The sequence below is a fragment of the Artemia franciscana genome, chromosome 6, assembly GCF_032884065.1.
Source record: "Artemia franciscana chromosome 6, ASM3288406v1, whole genome shotgun sequence".
Classification (NCBI taxonomy): Eukaryota; Metazoa; Arthropoda; class Branchiopoda; order Anostraca; family Artemiidae; genus Artemia; species Artemia franciscana.
The window spans coordinates 16,253,887-16,272,158 of NC_088868.1; the positions used below are offsets into that span (position 1 = coordinate 16,253,887).

The following is an 18,272-nucleotide window of genomic DNA, read 5'->3' on the forward strand; positions in this document are numbered from 1 at the left end:
TGAAATCTCGACAGGAAGGAGAAATTGAATTAACGCCAGACTTTCTGAATTCAATTATTATTGCTTATTTAACGCCTTATAACTGAAAACAAAAGAATAACGAATATATTTATTCCCTTCAAACGATCGACTGTGCATTTATTTAAAAGATATCTTTATTGGAATTTTATTATTTTTTCCTGGGTGGTTGCATCGAAACTAACCTGATGCCATGACATCAAGAAGCTCATATTATCTGCAATTAGAAGAAAAGTGATAACGAAAATGAATATAGACAAGCTTGCTGCGAAGCCATGCCGGGTATCTTAAAGGGCACAGTAACAGCACGAGGCTCGCATACATGTTGCATTTTAAAAATTGGCGACAGAGATTGGATGTCAGGAAGTAAACAATAAAAGGAATTTCGAACTGAAATAGTGCATTTTGAAACCGTATTTTAGAGCCATTTTTAAATCAATCACTTTTTTAATAAAAATTCTTGTTGGGGCAAACTGTTTCAAAGGTCCTGAGGAAGGGGTTGCCCAATAGAACCATTTTCATCGGTGAGACCGATCAAAGGTTGTTGAAACACCATGGTGCTAAGGCAAACTAAATCTAGTTGTGTTTTTTTTTCTCCCAAATTCGTTAATAAACAAACTTGATGCCTTAATTACACACTGGACCTTAAGAATAGTTAAGATATTACGTTTTGTCAATTGAAGTATCTAGGTTGTTCAGAAAGCTTGTAAAAGATCTTCGGTGAATTTCGCGTAAAATTGCTAGTCCATTTATAAAAGAAACTATCCTGTATCGTATATGTAAAGCAAATTTCAGCTATGATTTATTATTTGTATTTTCTAAATTTTTCAAGCTTACATCAGCACCTAGACAAGCAGGTTATATTTGGAGATACGTTTCCATATATGTCTACAAAAACTGAAGCGCTTGCACTATAAATGCAGCACAAACATAAAGGCACATCTAAATCTGCAAATAAACTAACATAAACACTCCGGGTCAAACACCAGGATATAGAACATTGAATAATATATTATTTAGCTATAATCACGTCTGCAGAGAGAAAGGGGGACGAAAAAGAAGATAAATCCATAGAAACTTTAAGAAGAAAAATAATGAAAATTCAGATAATTTGACCTTTCTGCCCCCTCCCCACCAGAAAAACAACATAAATATTGAACAAATACATCCATAATCACAAATTTAGCAATAAGTAAGGAGTAGTTAGCTTAACTAAATGGGTTTCAATATTCGTTTAATCAGAATGCTCTTGTTCAATACTTTACATTCAAAACATAAAGCACCTATCATCACAGGGTTCAAATCTATCATCTATCATCACAGAATTACATTCAAAGCAATTTATTAACAGAAACAAATAAATCAAACAATTGAGAAAACATTTTATCGGTGTCACTCTATTGGCATTAGAGCCATTCAACCGTTGAAATCAATCAATTCTATGTAATAAACAACAACAAAAAAAGAAGAAATAACACTACTGGCAGGGGCGAATCCATGGGTGGTTTTAGGGACAAGTGCTCCCTCCCCCAGAAAATCAAAAATTCCAGTAGTTAAAGGAGTCGAGGGGCGAAAAATGCAGACAGAGAAGCCTACATTTCGTTGATGCGCCCTCCAGACTATAATTCTGTATTCGCTCCTGATTACTGGTTTCAATTTGAATGCGGCCATCATCAAGTGAGTAGCTTCCCAGAAATTTCTAATATTTACTTACTTGTTCAGTCTTGGAGTAAGTATCTGACAACATTACATATTCTAGTACGCAGTGTACTTTTATTGGGGTTTATGTACATAACGGTTTCTATATTTGGGCATTCGAGGACAAAAATTTCACGTATTTTATATTACTCCTTTTAATATGGAGTTTGCATTGCGCTACGCATTTCAAGTTCCTCACACACAAAAAAACTCTAAAAAAGCAACAAAAATTTGTTTACATGTATTTTTGTTACTTATAGACAAAAATTTCGGTCTGAAATTTTCAGACTGAACCCTAGATACAGTCCTGGTGTAGAGTATGGGAAAATAAAGTATAGTAAGGCGATGTTTAGTTTTTTAAGGAAGTAATTTTCATTTAAATAACGGGTTTAATTTAAAAATCAATCAGATGGGGAATCTGAAAATTTCTTGATAAGAGTCATTGCTGATTTTCGTAATCAAAACTGAACAGAAAATGTCATTGTTGATACTGAGGAACTTGTGTTTCTTTACTATGAGGCTTTTCATGTCACTGCATGTTAAAGGGCACGTAATAGTATGAACGGTCTCCGCAACTCCGAGAGAAATTAAATATAACTAAAAGCCATTTTTAGTTTTAATATAGTGGAAAGTATAAACATAGTTTTAACCTGACTACTTAGGCTCCTCAGCATAAAAACATAATGGGTGGTTTTCATAAAAACAGGGTGGTTTTTATAACTTACTATTTTTTTATCAATATTTTTATACCATTTTAATTTCAACAGATTTATTATAACTTAAAACCTCACCATATTTTAGATTAAATTTACGACCATTTCCACTACCTGCCAACGAAACATAGTTGTTGAGGTTCATTTTAGTTGCGGGTATTTCTTTGTTCGCAGGTTTTTTGAAGCAACTTATTATGCGCCCCCTTCCCTAAAGAAAATCTGATAAAAGCTTATAAAAGCTTTATATAAGCTTTTAATAAACATATAAGCTTTTAAAAAAATGCTTTATATAAGCTTTTTTAAAAAGAACTCATATAAGCTTTTAAAAAAACAGCTTATGTAAGGCCTTGTTCAATTTAATTCACTAGTAAGTAGATTTACTAACTAATAAGTAGATTTTGCTATTTTTGGTAATTAAAAGTTTTAATATAGTGGAAACTATAAACAGTGTAAGCTGTTTACCGATATATAGCGAGTTTTCTAAAAAATTCCTCTGGAACCATCCCTAAACCATTTCCTGAGGAGTAAGAGGTGAACCATTATCATATACTATGTTGTCATGTGCTATGTAGTGTATTTACTGGAATCGTTGGAGTGAATTATTGGGAAGAAAAAACATTGACAGCTTAAATTAACATTTTAAGTCTATTTATAAAGTTTTTAACATATTATTTTATCGCTTAAACTATTTATGATTTGAAGTCATACACATTTTTGCTGACGAGATATTATTTTTTATATGATGAATATTCCCGATTTTAAAAAGACCCTGTCTATGGTGGGAAAAATTTTCTAAAAAAGATTGAAAATTGTTATTTTTCAATTTGCCAAAAAAAAAAAAAATTAATGTTGTCTTAAACAACATCTTAGTGAGAACAGAGGAAAAAGGTCTTCAATGGCTCTTTGAGAAACGTAACAGTTCTTAGCAAATTAAACGTAATCTTTGAGGCGCCTATGAGAAATATAATTTAAAAGTAAAAATCTGAGTTAAATTTATTGCTTCAACCCTACATTTTCAAAAGTAGGCTTGACTGATTTTGGGTATCTGAACTGCTCACTTGACATTTTGTCAAGTACTCCAAATACTCATTTGTACTCCAAATACTAAAATGCTCCAAATGCTCATTATGTACTCCAAATACTAACAAAACTTAATAAAAGAGAGCACTAGATCAGAAACAAAAGCTTAAAAATATAAAGTATTCTTTATAATCCCAGTGATATTTTATAGTTTTAAACTGAGCATTAGGTATAGGACTAAAAATCTTAAACAGGTGGAGGGCTATAATCAGGATAAGCTCGACTAGGGGCATTCCGAACAGTTTTCGACTGGGCACCTAGCCTCGTCAGCTTCAACAAATCAAAGCCCATATCATCTCCGCCTCTTTTTTAAACATAATTTTACTGAAAATTACACCACCCGGTGAAAATTTTTACCAATTATCAAAAATTTGCTCCACCCATTTTAAAACACAATTGTCTACGAAAGTTCTTATGAAAAACATTTTAATGGGTAAGGTGGCACAATCCCTAAACAAAAATTTAGTTTTTCGACTACACATTTCAAAATAATACTAAGGATTTTCAGAAAATAGCTCCCTTTTGAAATCATAGAAAAAACTAAATAAACATTTTGTATTACATACGTATGAAAACCATACGCTTAATACAAATTCTCATACTGAAGCACTTATCCCAAAAGTCAACAAAGAAATTTGTGCCGTTATTCTTAAGATTTAACTAACTGAGATTATAACAATTTGGTTTTGGCACAGAGGTGATAGTTGCAGCTCCACCTAGACATTCTGCCACTCAATAGACATCCAGCTGTGGCAACAAAACGTCTGTGCTTTTTCTCAATTGGACATAACGAAAATATATCTATAGACAATAGAGAGGCAAAAGCTTTCCTAGAAAACAGAGAAAATACTTCCACAAATAACAAAGAGTGATTATTACATATTGCTTCCGTGATGCCGGTTGCATGAGTAGAGGAACATTCACACTTAAAAAATAGGTAGCCCTACCTTACACCTCCACACCTCCCAAAAAGGTGTAGCTTTACACCTCCAAAAAAAGTTGTCCATATTCTTTCCTTGCTTCCGTGATGCCGGTTGCATGAGCAGAGGAACGTTCACACTTAAAAAATAGGTAACCCTACCTTACACCTCCACATCTCCCAAAAAGGTTACCGTTATGTTAGGTTAGGTATAACTTGAAAGTACAAGCTGAATTATCTTTGGTAAGGCAGTCGTTTCAAAACAAGTAAAGTTTTGCTTTGATTTTTTTTTGGCATGCTAAAAAAAGCAAGTTGATTTGAAATCTTATTTATTGGATTGGTTTTTGCCATTCTGGGGTTCAACTCAACACAAGTTTTCCTTTTATGAAAATAGTAATTTGTTTTTATTTGCTTTCAGACCCTAGAGTTCGTTTACAGACTTCAGAATCTATGTTTCTATGTCAATGTTATGAGTTTTGTCGGAGTTGGCAAGGGAAAATAAAAGTGAGTTATTTTCTACAGCTGTACAAGATTTCTCCTCGAAATCTGGCGGGGTAGGATGAGTTTTCGAGAAGTACCGTCATTGCAATGTCGATAGGGGGGAGCGTTTCCCCTCCAAAGAGATAGCTAGATAGATATTAGCCGTGACTCCTCGGGTCCAACATTTTGGCCCTTATCTTTTCCAAAGGTAATACCTTTTCAAACCCCCACTGGTTGTAATATCAGTGCAGGAGTAAATTGTAGAAACCTTGAAACAGCTCGACTATGATACTTATTTTCTAATGTAAGCCGGTAGTGGCATCGATTCAACTCAGCCACATACGCCAGCACCGCCATATTATTCTAATATCAAGTAAATATAAAGCCACCTTGTCAGTACTTTCACTCCAGCCGTTCTATAAAGTAATGTGCTCCTGCTTAAATTTTAAACTGAATTAAATTTAAATTTGAACTGAACAATGAAAATACTAAAAAGAGAAAACTAGATTTAAAGTTTGTTTCACAAAAAGCAGAGTTACGCAGAGAAATCATTTCAAGAATCATTAAACTCTACTCGGTTCTTATCCTATAAAAAACACTTATTACGACTTCAACTCCCCGCCTCATCGAAACTTTTCACAAAGGCTAAAGGGTTGTTAAATTAAAGATGTCAGTTCCTGTTTCTAGAATTAAAGCCTTTTTACTCCGACTCAAAATCCTTTGATTTCCAAAGCACGATTCTAGCTCCCTTAATAATCAAGGGTGCAATTCCGACTCCTAAAGTTCATAGCACCACTCTCAGGCCCCTTTTTTCAACTTTAGGTCGTAGTTTTTCATATGAGCATGAATTTTTACAGTTGTGCAAAGTGGTTTAAAAAAAACAATAATAATTAATTTAGCGGACCAAAAGTTTTAACTTAGTAACAGGCATTTTTGAAGACCCCACAGCCTTTCCATTAAGATGCATAACAGTTCAAATATAAACAGCGACGAAGACCACACTGCCTTTCCATATCAAACAAAAACAACTTAGAAACCATAGCAAAATTTTCTCAAGATAGTGGAATTCAAATCAGTGAATATTTCGGCCCAATGTCCAAGGGCAGTCTTCAACGCAACACTAGAAAATAGCATATATATATATATATAAATATACATTAAAATGCGTTGAGTTCTGGTTGAACTTCGTTGAAGTAAGGATGCTAGGTCTGTTTTAAAAAGTTTTTTTAAAAGCATTTTAGTTTTAATTTTCGCATTTTAATTTAAGTTTATGTACATACATTTTTTTTTCTGGTATTTTACTGAAGACGGTCGTTGGATATAGGACCGAAATATTGACTGAATTGAATTCCACTGTCTTGAGAAAATTTGCCTATTGTTTCTAAGCTTTGTTTGTTGGAACAGTTCAAATCAGGACAAATTCTTTTATTAGACTGTGAAAAAAAGCGATAAAAACTGGATATTTCGATCACACGTACAAAATTATTATTATTGTTGTTTCACTGTCTAATAAAAAGATGTTCCCCTATTCGAACTGTTATTTAATTTGGTAAAAAAATATGGCTTAGCTTCTGAGAATGAGAAAAATTGTTTTTTTTTGTTATATAAAGATTGATCAAGTGGACAGCTTTACTTACCTTGGTAGTATTATTAGTAAAAACAATAGGAGTGGTGAAGATATTTAAAGTAGAATAGCCAAGGCTCAGGGTGTTTTTTCAAGGTTAAAAAAAATGTGACGAATAGGAAGATAAGTCTGCAAACCAACATTGGAATAATAAAAGCTACAGTGTTGACATTGGTCAAATATGATTGTGAAGCATGGGCACCCTGAAAAAAGCGGATGAAAATTCGCCAAATGCTTACCAGAGAAATTGCTTAGGGATTATTCAGGGTACCAGGCTGACTGACCGCATTTCAAACAGTAGGCTGTACGAAAAGTGCGGTTCAGTACCACTTTCTAGGGCTATAATGAGAGAAAGGTTGAGATGGTTAGGGCACGTTCAAGGATGACAGATTGCCGAAGATCGTCCTTTTCGGCCAGCCGTCTAGGGTTAAACAAAAAGCAGGACCTCCGCGGTCGGGATGCGAGGATGTCATAAAGAAAGATTTAAGGGAAATTGGAACTTCCTGGGAGGGTGTAAAGAGGGAGGCTTTGAATAGATTGGGATGGCACAGGATTGTGCGTAGCTGTGTTGGCCTCAGGCAGCTTTGTGCTGCAGTGAGTCGTTAGTAGTAGTAGTTAGTAGTACCTGTTAAAAAGTGTCTTCCAAGTACAAAAATTTCAAAGTGTCTTCAAAGACGAACTGAATAATTTCCGCTGGATAAACTTCAGGATGAAAAACAATCCTGTAGCATAATGAATTCCACCCAATCTAAAGCTCTAATTTCTAGGCTTTAGTTTCTAACATGACTGACTTGTCTACCATAAAACTAACACTGATATTACCTCCACAAACTTGATTTTAACTGGATACAAAGCAAGCTGGTCAGCTTTACGGTATTTAACCATTATGTGGTACTGCTATATTCTAAAAGATGTCGCAGGAAAGAGTTTTTTGCCACAAATGATTAGCATATTTTTTTGGTGAAATGGTTTCTTTATTTACACCAGCTTTAATTACCGGCCTGAACAGATCATATGAGCCACAAAATATACAAAGAAATCAATGCAGACTATGACTTTTTCAACTGATAAACACATTGAATATGTAAATCTAAACTTTTGACTTGATTTCGATGAAAAATATGTTGGATAAACATTTTCATCCAAAGGACCCTCATTGGAAGAATGGTGACTGGAAATTGCACTTTTTTTCACATTCTTTACTCCCCCTCAGTCCCGTAATAATGCTCCGTTTTTTAAGTCCTAATTAGTAGGCCTAAACGCACCAATTATTTATAGAAAAATATAACCCCTTTAGCCCTTTATTTAGGACAGCCCTTTTGATCTGGGTGTTGCTGTATCCATAATTTGTCACTCTTTTTCTGATTCCAATAAAACTAGTATAATCATTTCGTTGACTATGTATTTATGCTTAAGTAGGTCACCACGTTTACTTCCTAATTTACTTCTAATGTGACGTGAAGTTTGTTTTTTAATTTTTGTTTCCAAAACAAATTTTCGTATTATCTGTTATTTTGGAACGCAGTAAAAGTAATTGCTTATAAAAACATTAAAAGAGCGAATTGGTATCCTACTAACATTTTTGCTAATAACTGAAAGCACTAAGGACTCACTCTAATTACCTTTATGTTACATATCCACAGACAGACATGATTTTCGAAGTTCATCGTTATTTTATTCCCAGGGCTATTGTATTGAAACTTCACAATTTAAGATTTCGCAAATTGAAGACATATAACTGTCTATTTAGTAAGTCTGTTTAGTTTCCTCCGTCATTGAGAAGATACATCTTCAAGGTCTTAGGCAAAGGAAGTGCACTCACTGCTGTTGATTGTATAGACCGAAGAATAGCTTGCCGACATAAATCTTGAAGACTTGGAACTGTGAAAAGAAAAACAACGCTTTAAACCATTTTTCAAAAGGTTATTGGCATGGAAACAAAGAACAAAGAAGACAAAAGAAACGACAATTGAAGTTGCATTTGAGTATGAAATTCTAACATATCATGGTTGCAGCAGCGGCTGACCCTTAGTAAAGAGCGAACCACAGCCCATAGTAAGCAAGCGTTTAAAAATGAGTATTGAAAAAAACTTGCCTAGTGAAAAAAGACTGCTGTCTGACAATGATTCAGAAACGGTAACTATTATTTCCATTCGTCTTAAAAGTAGAAGTTTATACCGAAAAGAAATTTATAGTGATTTCAAAAGAAAGCCTGAAACCTCTCGAAAATGGCGTCAGATCAAAATGAAAATTGCACCATTGGAGTCAGCATGGTCAAAAACCTTGAAAAGGGAAATTATAATCCCCCTCCTTGAAAAATAAGGAAAATCACTTCATTGCATGGCACTGATCTGTTCCGCTTTTTTTCCATACCTAGCGGGTTACCAGACCATCACAGAAAGACGCTTGAAGGCTCATTCAACAGCTACTTTTTCACATTTACGTGCTTTTTATAAATTATGCCATATACAAGTGTCATATGGCACCAACAATGGCACTTTTTGTGTCATTTCCCAAGGTGTGTGGCTAGCGGGCTACCAGAACATCGTAGAAAGATTTTTAATAGCTTATATAGAAGATGTTATTCATATCTAAGTTCTTCCTAAAAATTGCACCATCTGCAAGTTCCAAATGGCACTAAAAACAACATTTTTGCTGCAATGCCTCAAGTTGAAAAGCTAGGGCTAGTGGACTACCAGAACTTTTTAGAGTGTTGTTTAATCACTCATTTGAAAAATACCGTTAATATCTATGTGCTTTATTTTAATTTTGCCATAAATAAGTACGATATAGCACTAAAAACAACACTTTTGGTGCCACTTCATAAGTAGAAAATGCTGGAAGTATAAAACGGTATAATTATAACAAACCCCAAACTAGAGGCTCGCAAGAACACTTCCCTTATGTTCCCACACTCCAGGTCCCCTTAATAGGCAAGGCATTAAGGTCCTACAAACACCAATATATTAAATTAGATTGTTAGGGGCATGTCTCTATCAGTAGAGTGTCTTCTGTTCGATTCCTGCTTCTGTGTTTCTGTTGTTGTTTTTTTTTAATCACGTTTTGTCCCGTCTATATGATTACTTTTCAGATAATTTGCTGCTTTTGCAAATCTGATGCTCTCGTTTTTTAAAGAATGTCCCGGGAAGGTATTTTGTCAAACATTTTGATTGAAAAGGGAATAGAGGTCATGCAGCATATGTATTACAATGACATTCTTAGTAGATTACTAAATCCATGCTCCAATGAATGGAGTAATTTAGTCAAAATCTTCGGGGGGGGGGAGCAAAGTTGGAGCCAATTTTCTGAAATCAAGGGGAAAAGACAGAGGAAACTGAAAAGCGAGCCATATAGTAATAAAAAACAAAAGTTGTACTAAAAGAAACTGACCCGTTTCTGTGTATGCTTGAATTATGCAGACTTATCTTACTTTTGACAAAAATTATGGAAAAACTTGATTTCAGCTTGGGGCGGAGGGGATCAAACTGGGTTCGCGGGGGGTGGGGGTTAGCTGAGGTTTGGGAGGGGCAGTTGTTTCTCTCTGCTCCATACAAAATTATATCCCTGACCCCGACCCCTTGCCACTTAGGGGCTGTAGAAGTGTAGGTATGTGGCCCTGGAACAATTCAAAGTCGTATATTAAACGATGAATTACTTATTGTTATGCTTATATGTTCAAATTATTTCTAGAACTTTTAACTTCCGTTAGAATGAGCCCTCTCACGACATTCTAGGACCGCTGGGTCGATACGATCACCAGAAAGAAAAAAAAAACAAATAAACACGCATCCGTGATCTGTCTCCTGGCAAAAATACAAAATTCTACATGTTTGTAGACATGAGCTTGAAACTTCTACAGTAGGGATCTCTGATACTCTGAGTCTCATGGTGTGATTTTCATTAAGATTCGTTGACCTTTAGGGGATATTTCCCCCTATTTTCTTAAATAAGGCAAATTTTCTCAGGCTCGTAACTTTTTATGAGTAAAAACAAACTTGATGAAACTTATATATTTAGAATCAGCGAAAAAATTCGATTCTTTTGATATAACTATTGGTATTAAAATTCCGTTTTTTGTTTAAAATAAGTTTTTCAGCTGAAAGTAAGGAGTAACTTTAAAACTTAAAACGAACGGAAATAATTCTTCCGTACATGACATGGCTGCCTGACTAAATCCGCAAAAATGATGATTGCAGTGGTGCTTTTACATTAAATTTAAATAAAAACAGGCACACATTTTTGAATAAAAAAAATCTTTGGTGCTGTTAGGGGCCAGACATCGTCGTTTACAGAAGGAAAGGAATCTATTCCCCTAAGCACCCTGACTAAGAAAAACGTTAGTGCAATAAATTTTGTATTCAACAATTAAATGCAAATTAATACCAAATAGTAAGTTATGACTCTTTAGAGTGCTCTTAAATACATTATAATACAGTCTTAAGTTATATTACCTATTTTAAAATGGAAAAGAACTTAATTGAGGAGAACCTTCTTCTTTATGGCCCTGTTATCTAAATAAGTACTTGTATCTAATTTTACTAAACAAAAACAATGCGACAAAGCGAAAATAATGCAACAGGATATATTATGTCGCATTACGACAGAATTTTATATCCTGTGACAGGATATATCCTAAAAAATAATGCGACAGGATATATCGTCGCTGTTACGCCTTAAGGTCCTATCTGTCAATTTCACACATCTGAAGTAATTACCAAAAAGCATTGGCTAAGTTGTTCTCAAGAGGAGGGTCAGCTGGATAACTGAAATCAAGAGAATTTAACTTTGATTGAACATAAATTGCGCTGCTGATCCTCCCGTTGAATGCAACTCAGCAACGATTTTTGACAATGATTTAGGAAGTTTAAAATTGTCGCATACGGCATTTAAGCGTAACAATAACGATATCTTCTTACTGTAAATGAAGAGAACATACTATATCCATTTCTGAGGGACACCATTCAAGGCGTATCGATTTGTTTTATTTTTAAGATGTTCAGTAAGACCTAGATATCCCATGAAAAAAGACCAGTTAACAATAGCGATCTTCTATGAAGCCTGAACAAGAAAAAAAGGTCTTAATAGATCAATTTCCTTGTGTGAGCGTAATTTAGTTTAAGAAGTAGACTCAACTTAAAGCATTGAATTTCATCAATAGAAAACAGGTATTAGTTAAATTTGACAAAAAACACAAGTGAGAAAAGCATCTTGCGTAATTTTACTGAATATTCGACCAAACAATATACTAAATACGGGAATATCAAAGATCTAGACTTCAGATTCGAAAGTGACACCAAAAAAGCACTACTCTATATTAACGCATTAGAGATTCACTCTTGTTCCGACACTAATTTGAAAAAAAAATTCCGAAATTAAATTTTCAAAGGGAAATAAATAGCCATATTAAAGCCCAAGACGTGCAGAAATAATATCCTACAATAATTCAAACTTAAAAAAAAAACAGAAAAGAAACTAAACAATCACATGAAATAGGAAGATAATACACAGCTACAGATAAATAAACGAATCTTAAAGCGAATAAGAATTAAAATGAATAGCTGAATCAAACTTAAAACGAACATAAATTACCACAAACAGAACTTTTATTGTCTTTGAGGTCACCTTATTTTTATCTACATGCTCTCTAATTCTAAGTCAATCTGAGAAAAAAAAAAACGATTGACTCAATTTCAGGTGTCGGATATACATAGATACAACCGACCCTCAAAAAATTTTAGTTTTCGTTCAGGCCTATCGGACCCTGTCTCCAGTGGCGTCGTTAGGGGGGGCAGCTAATAATTTGGTGAAAAATTACTAAGTAACTACAAAACTGTTTTTCGTTTTAAGTTTCAACTTCGGTCTTTACTTTCGGTCTTTACTCCTGATAAGCCCTTGTGTTGGGTTATTGCCTCTGAATTATTTGTCTTTTTTTTTTACTGTTTTTAATATTTGGTAAATGACGACTTATACTTACGACACGACTGCCTGTCCATGGATTATTCTTTATGGTTGATTGTGTATGGCTATGCTGTTTGACCTATGTAATTGTATGGATGAGTAGGGTTAAGGCCTCATTCAAGTACAGATCTATATTAATTACTAGTGTAGGAAAACAGTCTTCCTTTTCTCCTTCTGTCTTCTTTCTTTTTTTCTTTTTTTATGTGTTTGTGCTGTTGCATTGGTGATTTCTTTTTTCATTATATATTTTTTTTAATTAGTCCATCCTTATTTTTAATATAAAAAAAGACACGAAAAGCAGGAGTTGATAACACTTGCTGATATGTTCCACATTAGTATTTATACAGATATACCGCCTTCAAAGTCTTATCATGAAGTAAATAGGTAAACCTAGTTAATGAAAAAAATGCGAAAATGTACTATAGTTCCTGTGTCACTGAAAAACAAAAAATCATTGAAGACGAGAGTTTGTTTTTGTTTTTTTTTTCATTGAAGAACATGGAAAAAATCATCCAAAATAAAACTTAGTGCTTTTTATAACAGTATTCCTACTGTCGTAACTATCTTTAAATACGTATGGTTGTGGTTTAGTCATACAAGTTAGAGGGGATGGGCCAGCTCCAGGAATTATTTAATTGCTATAATTTTCTACTCCGAATATTTAAATCAGAACTCCAATATAGCTCCAAATTCTCTTATTTGTTATTGAAACGCCTAGTGAGCGCTGACAACATCACATTCCTTGCGTTTCGGATTCACATACTACCCAAGAAATGTTTGAACTGCCTCTATGTACAAGACCAAGCTGACTTCTTGTTATTGTCACTTTTCTAAATATTTTTCTAACGATCTCCAAAAATGAATTGATATAAATGTGCTGAGGATTATTACTGTTACTAATCGTATTTCACGTAACGCCAGCGCTATTTCTGTAACATTTATCTCTGCATCAGCATTCTGAACGAAATGTATGCTGCAAGCAGGATTAAGTGAATCAAAACAAAATATGTATATTTTTTAAAAAAAGCTATTTAAAAAAAAGCTATTTTTTCTTGTTGTTCAATAAGGAGGGTTGCAATTTTCCTGTTCAAGGTTTGAAAAAGGCTAATTTAAAGGGTGTACTTTTCGATTTGCTAAGATGTGATTTTCAAATCATCTGCAACTGAATGACGCGGTGCATGGGGCTGTTGGAGTAGTACGTAGTTCAACTTCAAGATTTTGTCTTCAATGATGTGTAGGGGAGTTGAAAGAAATGAACGGGGGATATGCACTTTAATATTCAATGGCCCGTGTCCATTGACTATCGGGAGGTGGACTCCCTTTTGCCCCCCCCCCAAAAAAAAGTGCTGGAGCTACGCCACTGCCTGTCTCCATGCCTTGTAAATTGCAAACCTATCAGAGACGAAACTTGGAAAAAGCACAGGGATCTAGTCGCAGCAAAAGTTGCAAGAGGGTTGGGAGGGATACATAGATTGAAAAAAGTTTTACCGCTATCGGCACTTTTAACTTTCTACTAATTTTTTACTTTTACCATTTTTTACACTTTTAACATTGTGAGCCCATACATTTTTTATGGTTGAGTCATTTGGTCAAGTAATTTTTATTCGAGTTTCAGAAGAGTGCAAATTTAACAGAATAAAGCGCCTTGTTTTTTGGGTAATTATGCAGAGAACGCCAATGACACACTGTCTTGTTTTAAGCGATTGAGAGTACTTAATGTTGAATAAGTTCGATATTTCCAAGCTGCAATTTCCGCTTATCAATGTTGGAATAATGTATGCCCTTCAGTTTTTAGTCAGTCTCTTCGTTTTAATAGTACCCTCAACGCATATGAAACGATGGATGTAGATAATTTCATACTCGAATATCGAGACGCCAAACATTCCGGCTTTACGATCCGTTATTTAACTCCGGTTATTTGGAATGGTTTAGCAACTAGCATTAGGGAGGCTGAACACACTGGCTTGTTTAAAAAAAGATTGAATAATTGTTTTTTAAGTGAAAAAATATAGTGAATTCATTTGTTTATGAATTTAAGTTTTTTTAGGGGAGGATTTAATTTATTTAGATTTTTTCGGTTTTCTTCTTTTTTTGAACAAGATATGATGAGAGAGATTATTTTTTTAATTTTTAATTGATTGAGTAATTGGGCGAGAGGCAAAGGGCAGCCGTCTGTTATCAGGTGCATTGTGCTTTCCCTGGGCGGTTGTTCTATTTAAAGTTTATTTTATGAGTTTCATAAATAAGATAGTCAATAGAAAAAAAAATTGGCCCGTTTTGGGGCGCCAAAATTAACGCAGCCAAAACTAATTTTGAGCATAAGGGTTCACTTAGACAAGAAACTTATGAATGACATTTTGACGTGTGATTGAATAGACGAAATATGAGGTTCCGTTTTTGTGCATACCGAGTTTTTTGGTCGAGAATAATCAAAAATATTGAAAGGCAAGTGACTGGACAGAAAGAAAATATCATGAGTCTTAGGTGATCAGAAAAAAAGTTTTGGGCCCATTCTCGCGCGATATAGTTTATATCCGATGTAGGCGGTATAACCTGGTAACAATGTTACTCAGTAGTTGTCATGGTTTAGTGAAATTTGTCGACAGATTTTGTCAAAGAACACCAATGCTTCCACTATCTCAGAATTTTTGGATATTTCCCTGAAAATCTGTGGCTTCCCGAAAAAAAATAGGTTTCCCGAAACCCAACATCTCCCCGAAAATCACTTTTCACCGAAGATTGCTACCCTAATGATTTGTCACTAGTGACTATTCACCGTTAGTGACTATCACTTTTACTTTACTTAAAATAATTTTTTCTCACTACTTTCCAACGTCTTCGTCTGAATTATTTACTACCCATTAGCAACTAGGCAGAGATCATTGAACTATAGACCTTCCTTCCTGTGTTAGTAAAAGCATCGTGTTCATAAGGTTATACCACTTCATCAGATGTTACTCTCGTAAGTTGTGGTAAAGAATTTTAATTGAAAAAGTTTCTGTTCAGTTGAATTGTAAACATCGATAGAAAGAGGGTTATTTGGACAGCTGGATTGTAAATTTTAAGTTTGCTTCCTTTTGCTATTCTGTTTAATTTTTAAAAGTCTGAAAATATACGGGGTTTCAGTTTGAGGACGAAAATCATCCTATAATAACAAAGGTATATTTTCAATGACCATTATAAAATCAAAGCATGGTACCAATGCATGAAGGGAGGGGTGATCTCATCAAAAATCTGGAACAATTTTCATTACTGAGCTATGAATTAGAAGAACATACGACTCGATGTCCTTTTCATTCTCTTCCCGAATATAGCCTAATAGTTGTTTTGCTTGATTACTAAATAAACCATTGAACGTGATACCTTTTTGTCTCATTGTTGGCTATAGAAAAGGGTTTTTATTTTACTCAATGTCAAGCCCAAAATATTTAAGAAAACCATAAACACTTGAAATCATATTTCATAGTGATCGACAAATAAAGAATTCAAATTGATATTCGTGAATCCAGTCCATTTTGATGGACTTTGTCTTAAGGAGCACAGGAAAGGATATTGGAGACCACAGAATCAAATGGAGAGGAAACACGCTCCTGGGTTTAGATTACGCTGATGATTTAAGCATATTAGATCAAAGAGCGAATAAAATGGAATGAATTGTTAGAGGTTTTGCGAGTCTAGGGTGCTAGATCAGGTTCAAAATTAATGTTAAGAAGACAAAGTCACTAAGGCTAGGAATAAGTGAAGATGAAAAGGTGACATTGGGCAACGAAAAGATTGATCAGGTGGGCAGCTTCAATTACCTTGGTAGTATTATTAGTAAAGACGGTTGGAGCAGTGAAGATGTTAAAAGTAGAATAGCTAAGGCTCAGGGTGTTTTTTTTTTCACAGTTAAAAAAGTTTGGAAAAATAGAAAGATAAGTCTGCAAGCCAAGACTAGAAGATTGGAAGCTACAGTGTTGACGGTTGTCAAGTATGGCTCTGAAGCATGGGCGCTCCGAAAAGCAGATGAAGATTTGCTAGATGTTTTGCAGAGAAATTGCCTACGGATTGTTCTGGGTACTCAGGTGACTGACCGTATTTCGAATAGTAGGCTCTACGAAAAATGTGGTTCAATCCCACTTTCTAGGGCTATAATGAAAGGAAGGTTGTGATGGCTAGGGCACGTTCTGCAGATGATAGATTGCCAGAGATTGTCCTTTTTGGCCAACCGTCTCGGGTTAAACAGAAAGCAGGTCTTAAAGGAAATGGGAACTCCCTGGGAGGGGGTAAAGCGGGAGGTTTTGAATAGATTAGGATGAAGGAGGAGCGTGAGTAGCTGTGTTGGCCTCATTCTGCTTGGTGCTGCAGAGAGTTATTAGTAGTAGTAATCCAGTCATAGCAGAACCTTCAGTAAGGATATTTTATCATGTTTGTAACGTATAAATAAGAATTACTAAAAATTTAGCTTGAATGAATCCTATTTACTTTTTGTTTTATTAGAAAGAAACAGCCCGCATTACTATGACATGATTCTTCATTCGACAAGAAAAACATACAAAAAAAACTTACAGTACGATATTTGAACCACACCAATTGCTTTAGTTGTTCCATATACATCGAACACAGCATAAATAGGTCCATCTTGATAAGGTATTTCACCAGATAAGGGTCCATCATAGAGTGTTTCAGCAGTACAGTATCTCAAATCTCGCCCATTTACACTGATTTTCATTTCGGCAGTGTGATCATTACACGGAACAAAACGGACTCCCAAATAACCTCCAACTTCAGTAGGTAGTGTGCTTTCAGTGAAACTGCTAAAAAAAATAAGTTAAATTTTAATAAAACAGGACTGAAGATACTAAAACGACCTATTGAAGGAAAAAACCTAAAATGACAACTAATAGCCAAGAACTGATGAGTTAATCAAATCCCCAGGCAAAATTTCAATTTCAGTTGATTGAATCTTAGTTTCTCACACAAAGATTTATTCAGACGATTAGATCAACCAAAGATTTATTTCACCTCATAGCTTCATGACAATTAGTGGCATCAAAAAGATATTATACAGAGGCATACAAAATGCTATTAAGGTAAAAAAGGTAAAGGATACGGGATTAGACTTTACAGTCCCTACCAACGGTGCTGATATCCGTTTCTTGGCCCTTCAGCCAGGAAGTACAACGGGGGGTTGGGGGCCAACCATCCTGTGCTTTCGCGCACCCTTCTTGTTTACCTTCTCCAGATTTCTCCAGGTACCCATTTAGAGGTGGGTCGACTCTGGCTAAGCTTACAGAGTCGCGCCACTGACCCCCGTCCCAAACTAAACAATTGGGTACACTGGGATTCGAACCTGTGTCCTCTCGGACAAAGGATCCTGAATCCAGCGCCATAAAATTCCTCTCCAAAGTCTTTATAAATAGTAAATTAACTGTATACTCTGCATTACAAAACTATTTGTAATATCTATGAAAATCCATATCAAATAGCAGAACAGTTCCATGATGTAAGTCAAAAGAGGCGAAGGCAAGAGTGGAATTTGTATTGTTATTAAAGTGGACATTCACAATAGTTCTCAGTTTTGAAATCAATAAAAAAAACCTACAATCAAAATTTTTGGCAAATTTTGTGCATTAAGTCCTAAAAAATGAAAATCAATCTCATACATTATAATGTCATTAGTTGAACTTTCAATCTCCATTAGTCTTCAAAAACGGAGATCGCCAAATTCCATTTGCCCGGAGTGATATTTATAAAAGTCAATCGAGTCTTTGAGCACTTCAAAGAAGGACTGAACCTGGAA

At 34.8% G+C, this 18,272-nt stretch overlaps 2 protein-coding genes across 2 annotated transcripts in view; both read right to left on the bottom strand.

The window, feature by feature from the left end:
* The window catches only part of LOC136028109 (EGF domain-specific O-linked N-acetylglucosamine transferase-like), a 51,389-nt gene extending 34,085 nt beyond the window's left edge, over window positions 1–17,304 (bottom strand). Inside the window, exons 1-2 of the mRNA XM_065705740.1 lie at window positions 17,039–17,304; window positions 8,155–8,413 (exon numbers count right to left, since the gene is read on the bottom strand). Of these exons, the coding sequence (XP_065561812.1) occupies window positions 8,155–8,199 (45 nt within the window). The 5' untranslated portion in view covers window positions 8,200–8,413; window positions 17,039–17,304. The remainder of the gene's footprint in view (window positions 1–8,154; window positions 8,414–17,038) is intronic.
* LOC136028110 (neuralized-like protein 2) overlaps window positions 815–18,272 on the bottom strand; it is a 40,084-nt gene continuing 22,626 nt past the window's right edge. The window contains exon 5 of the mRNA XM_065705742.1: window positions 815–4,339. The gene's annotated coding sequence lies outside the window, so the exon portion shown is untranslated. The remainder of the gene's footprint in view (window positions 4,340–18,272) is intronic.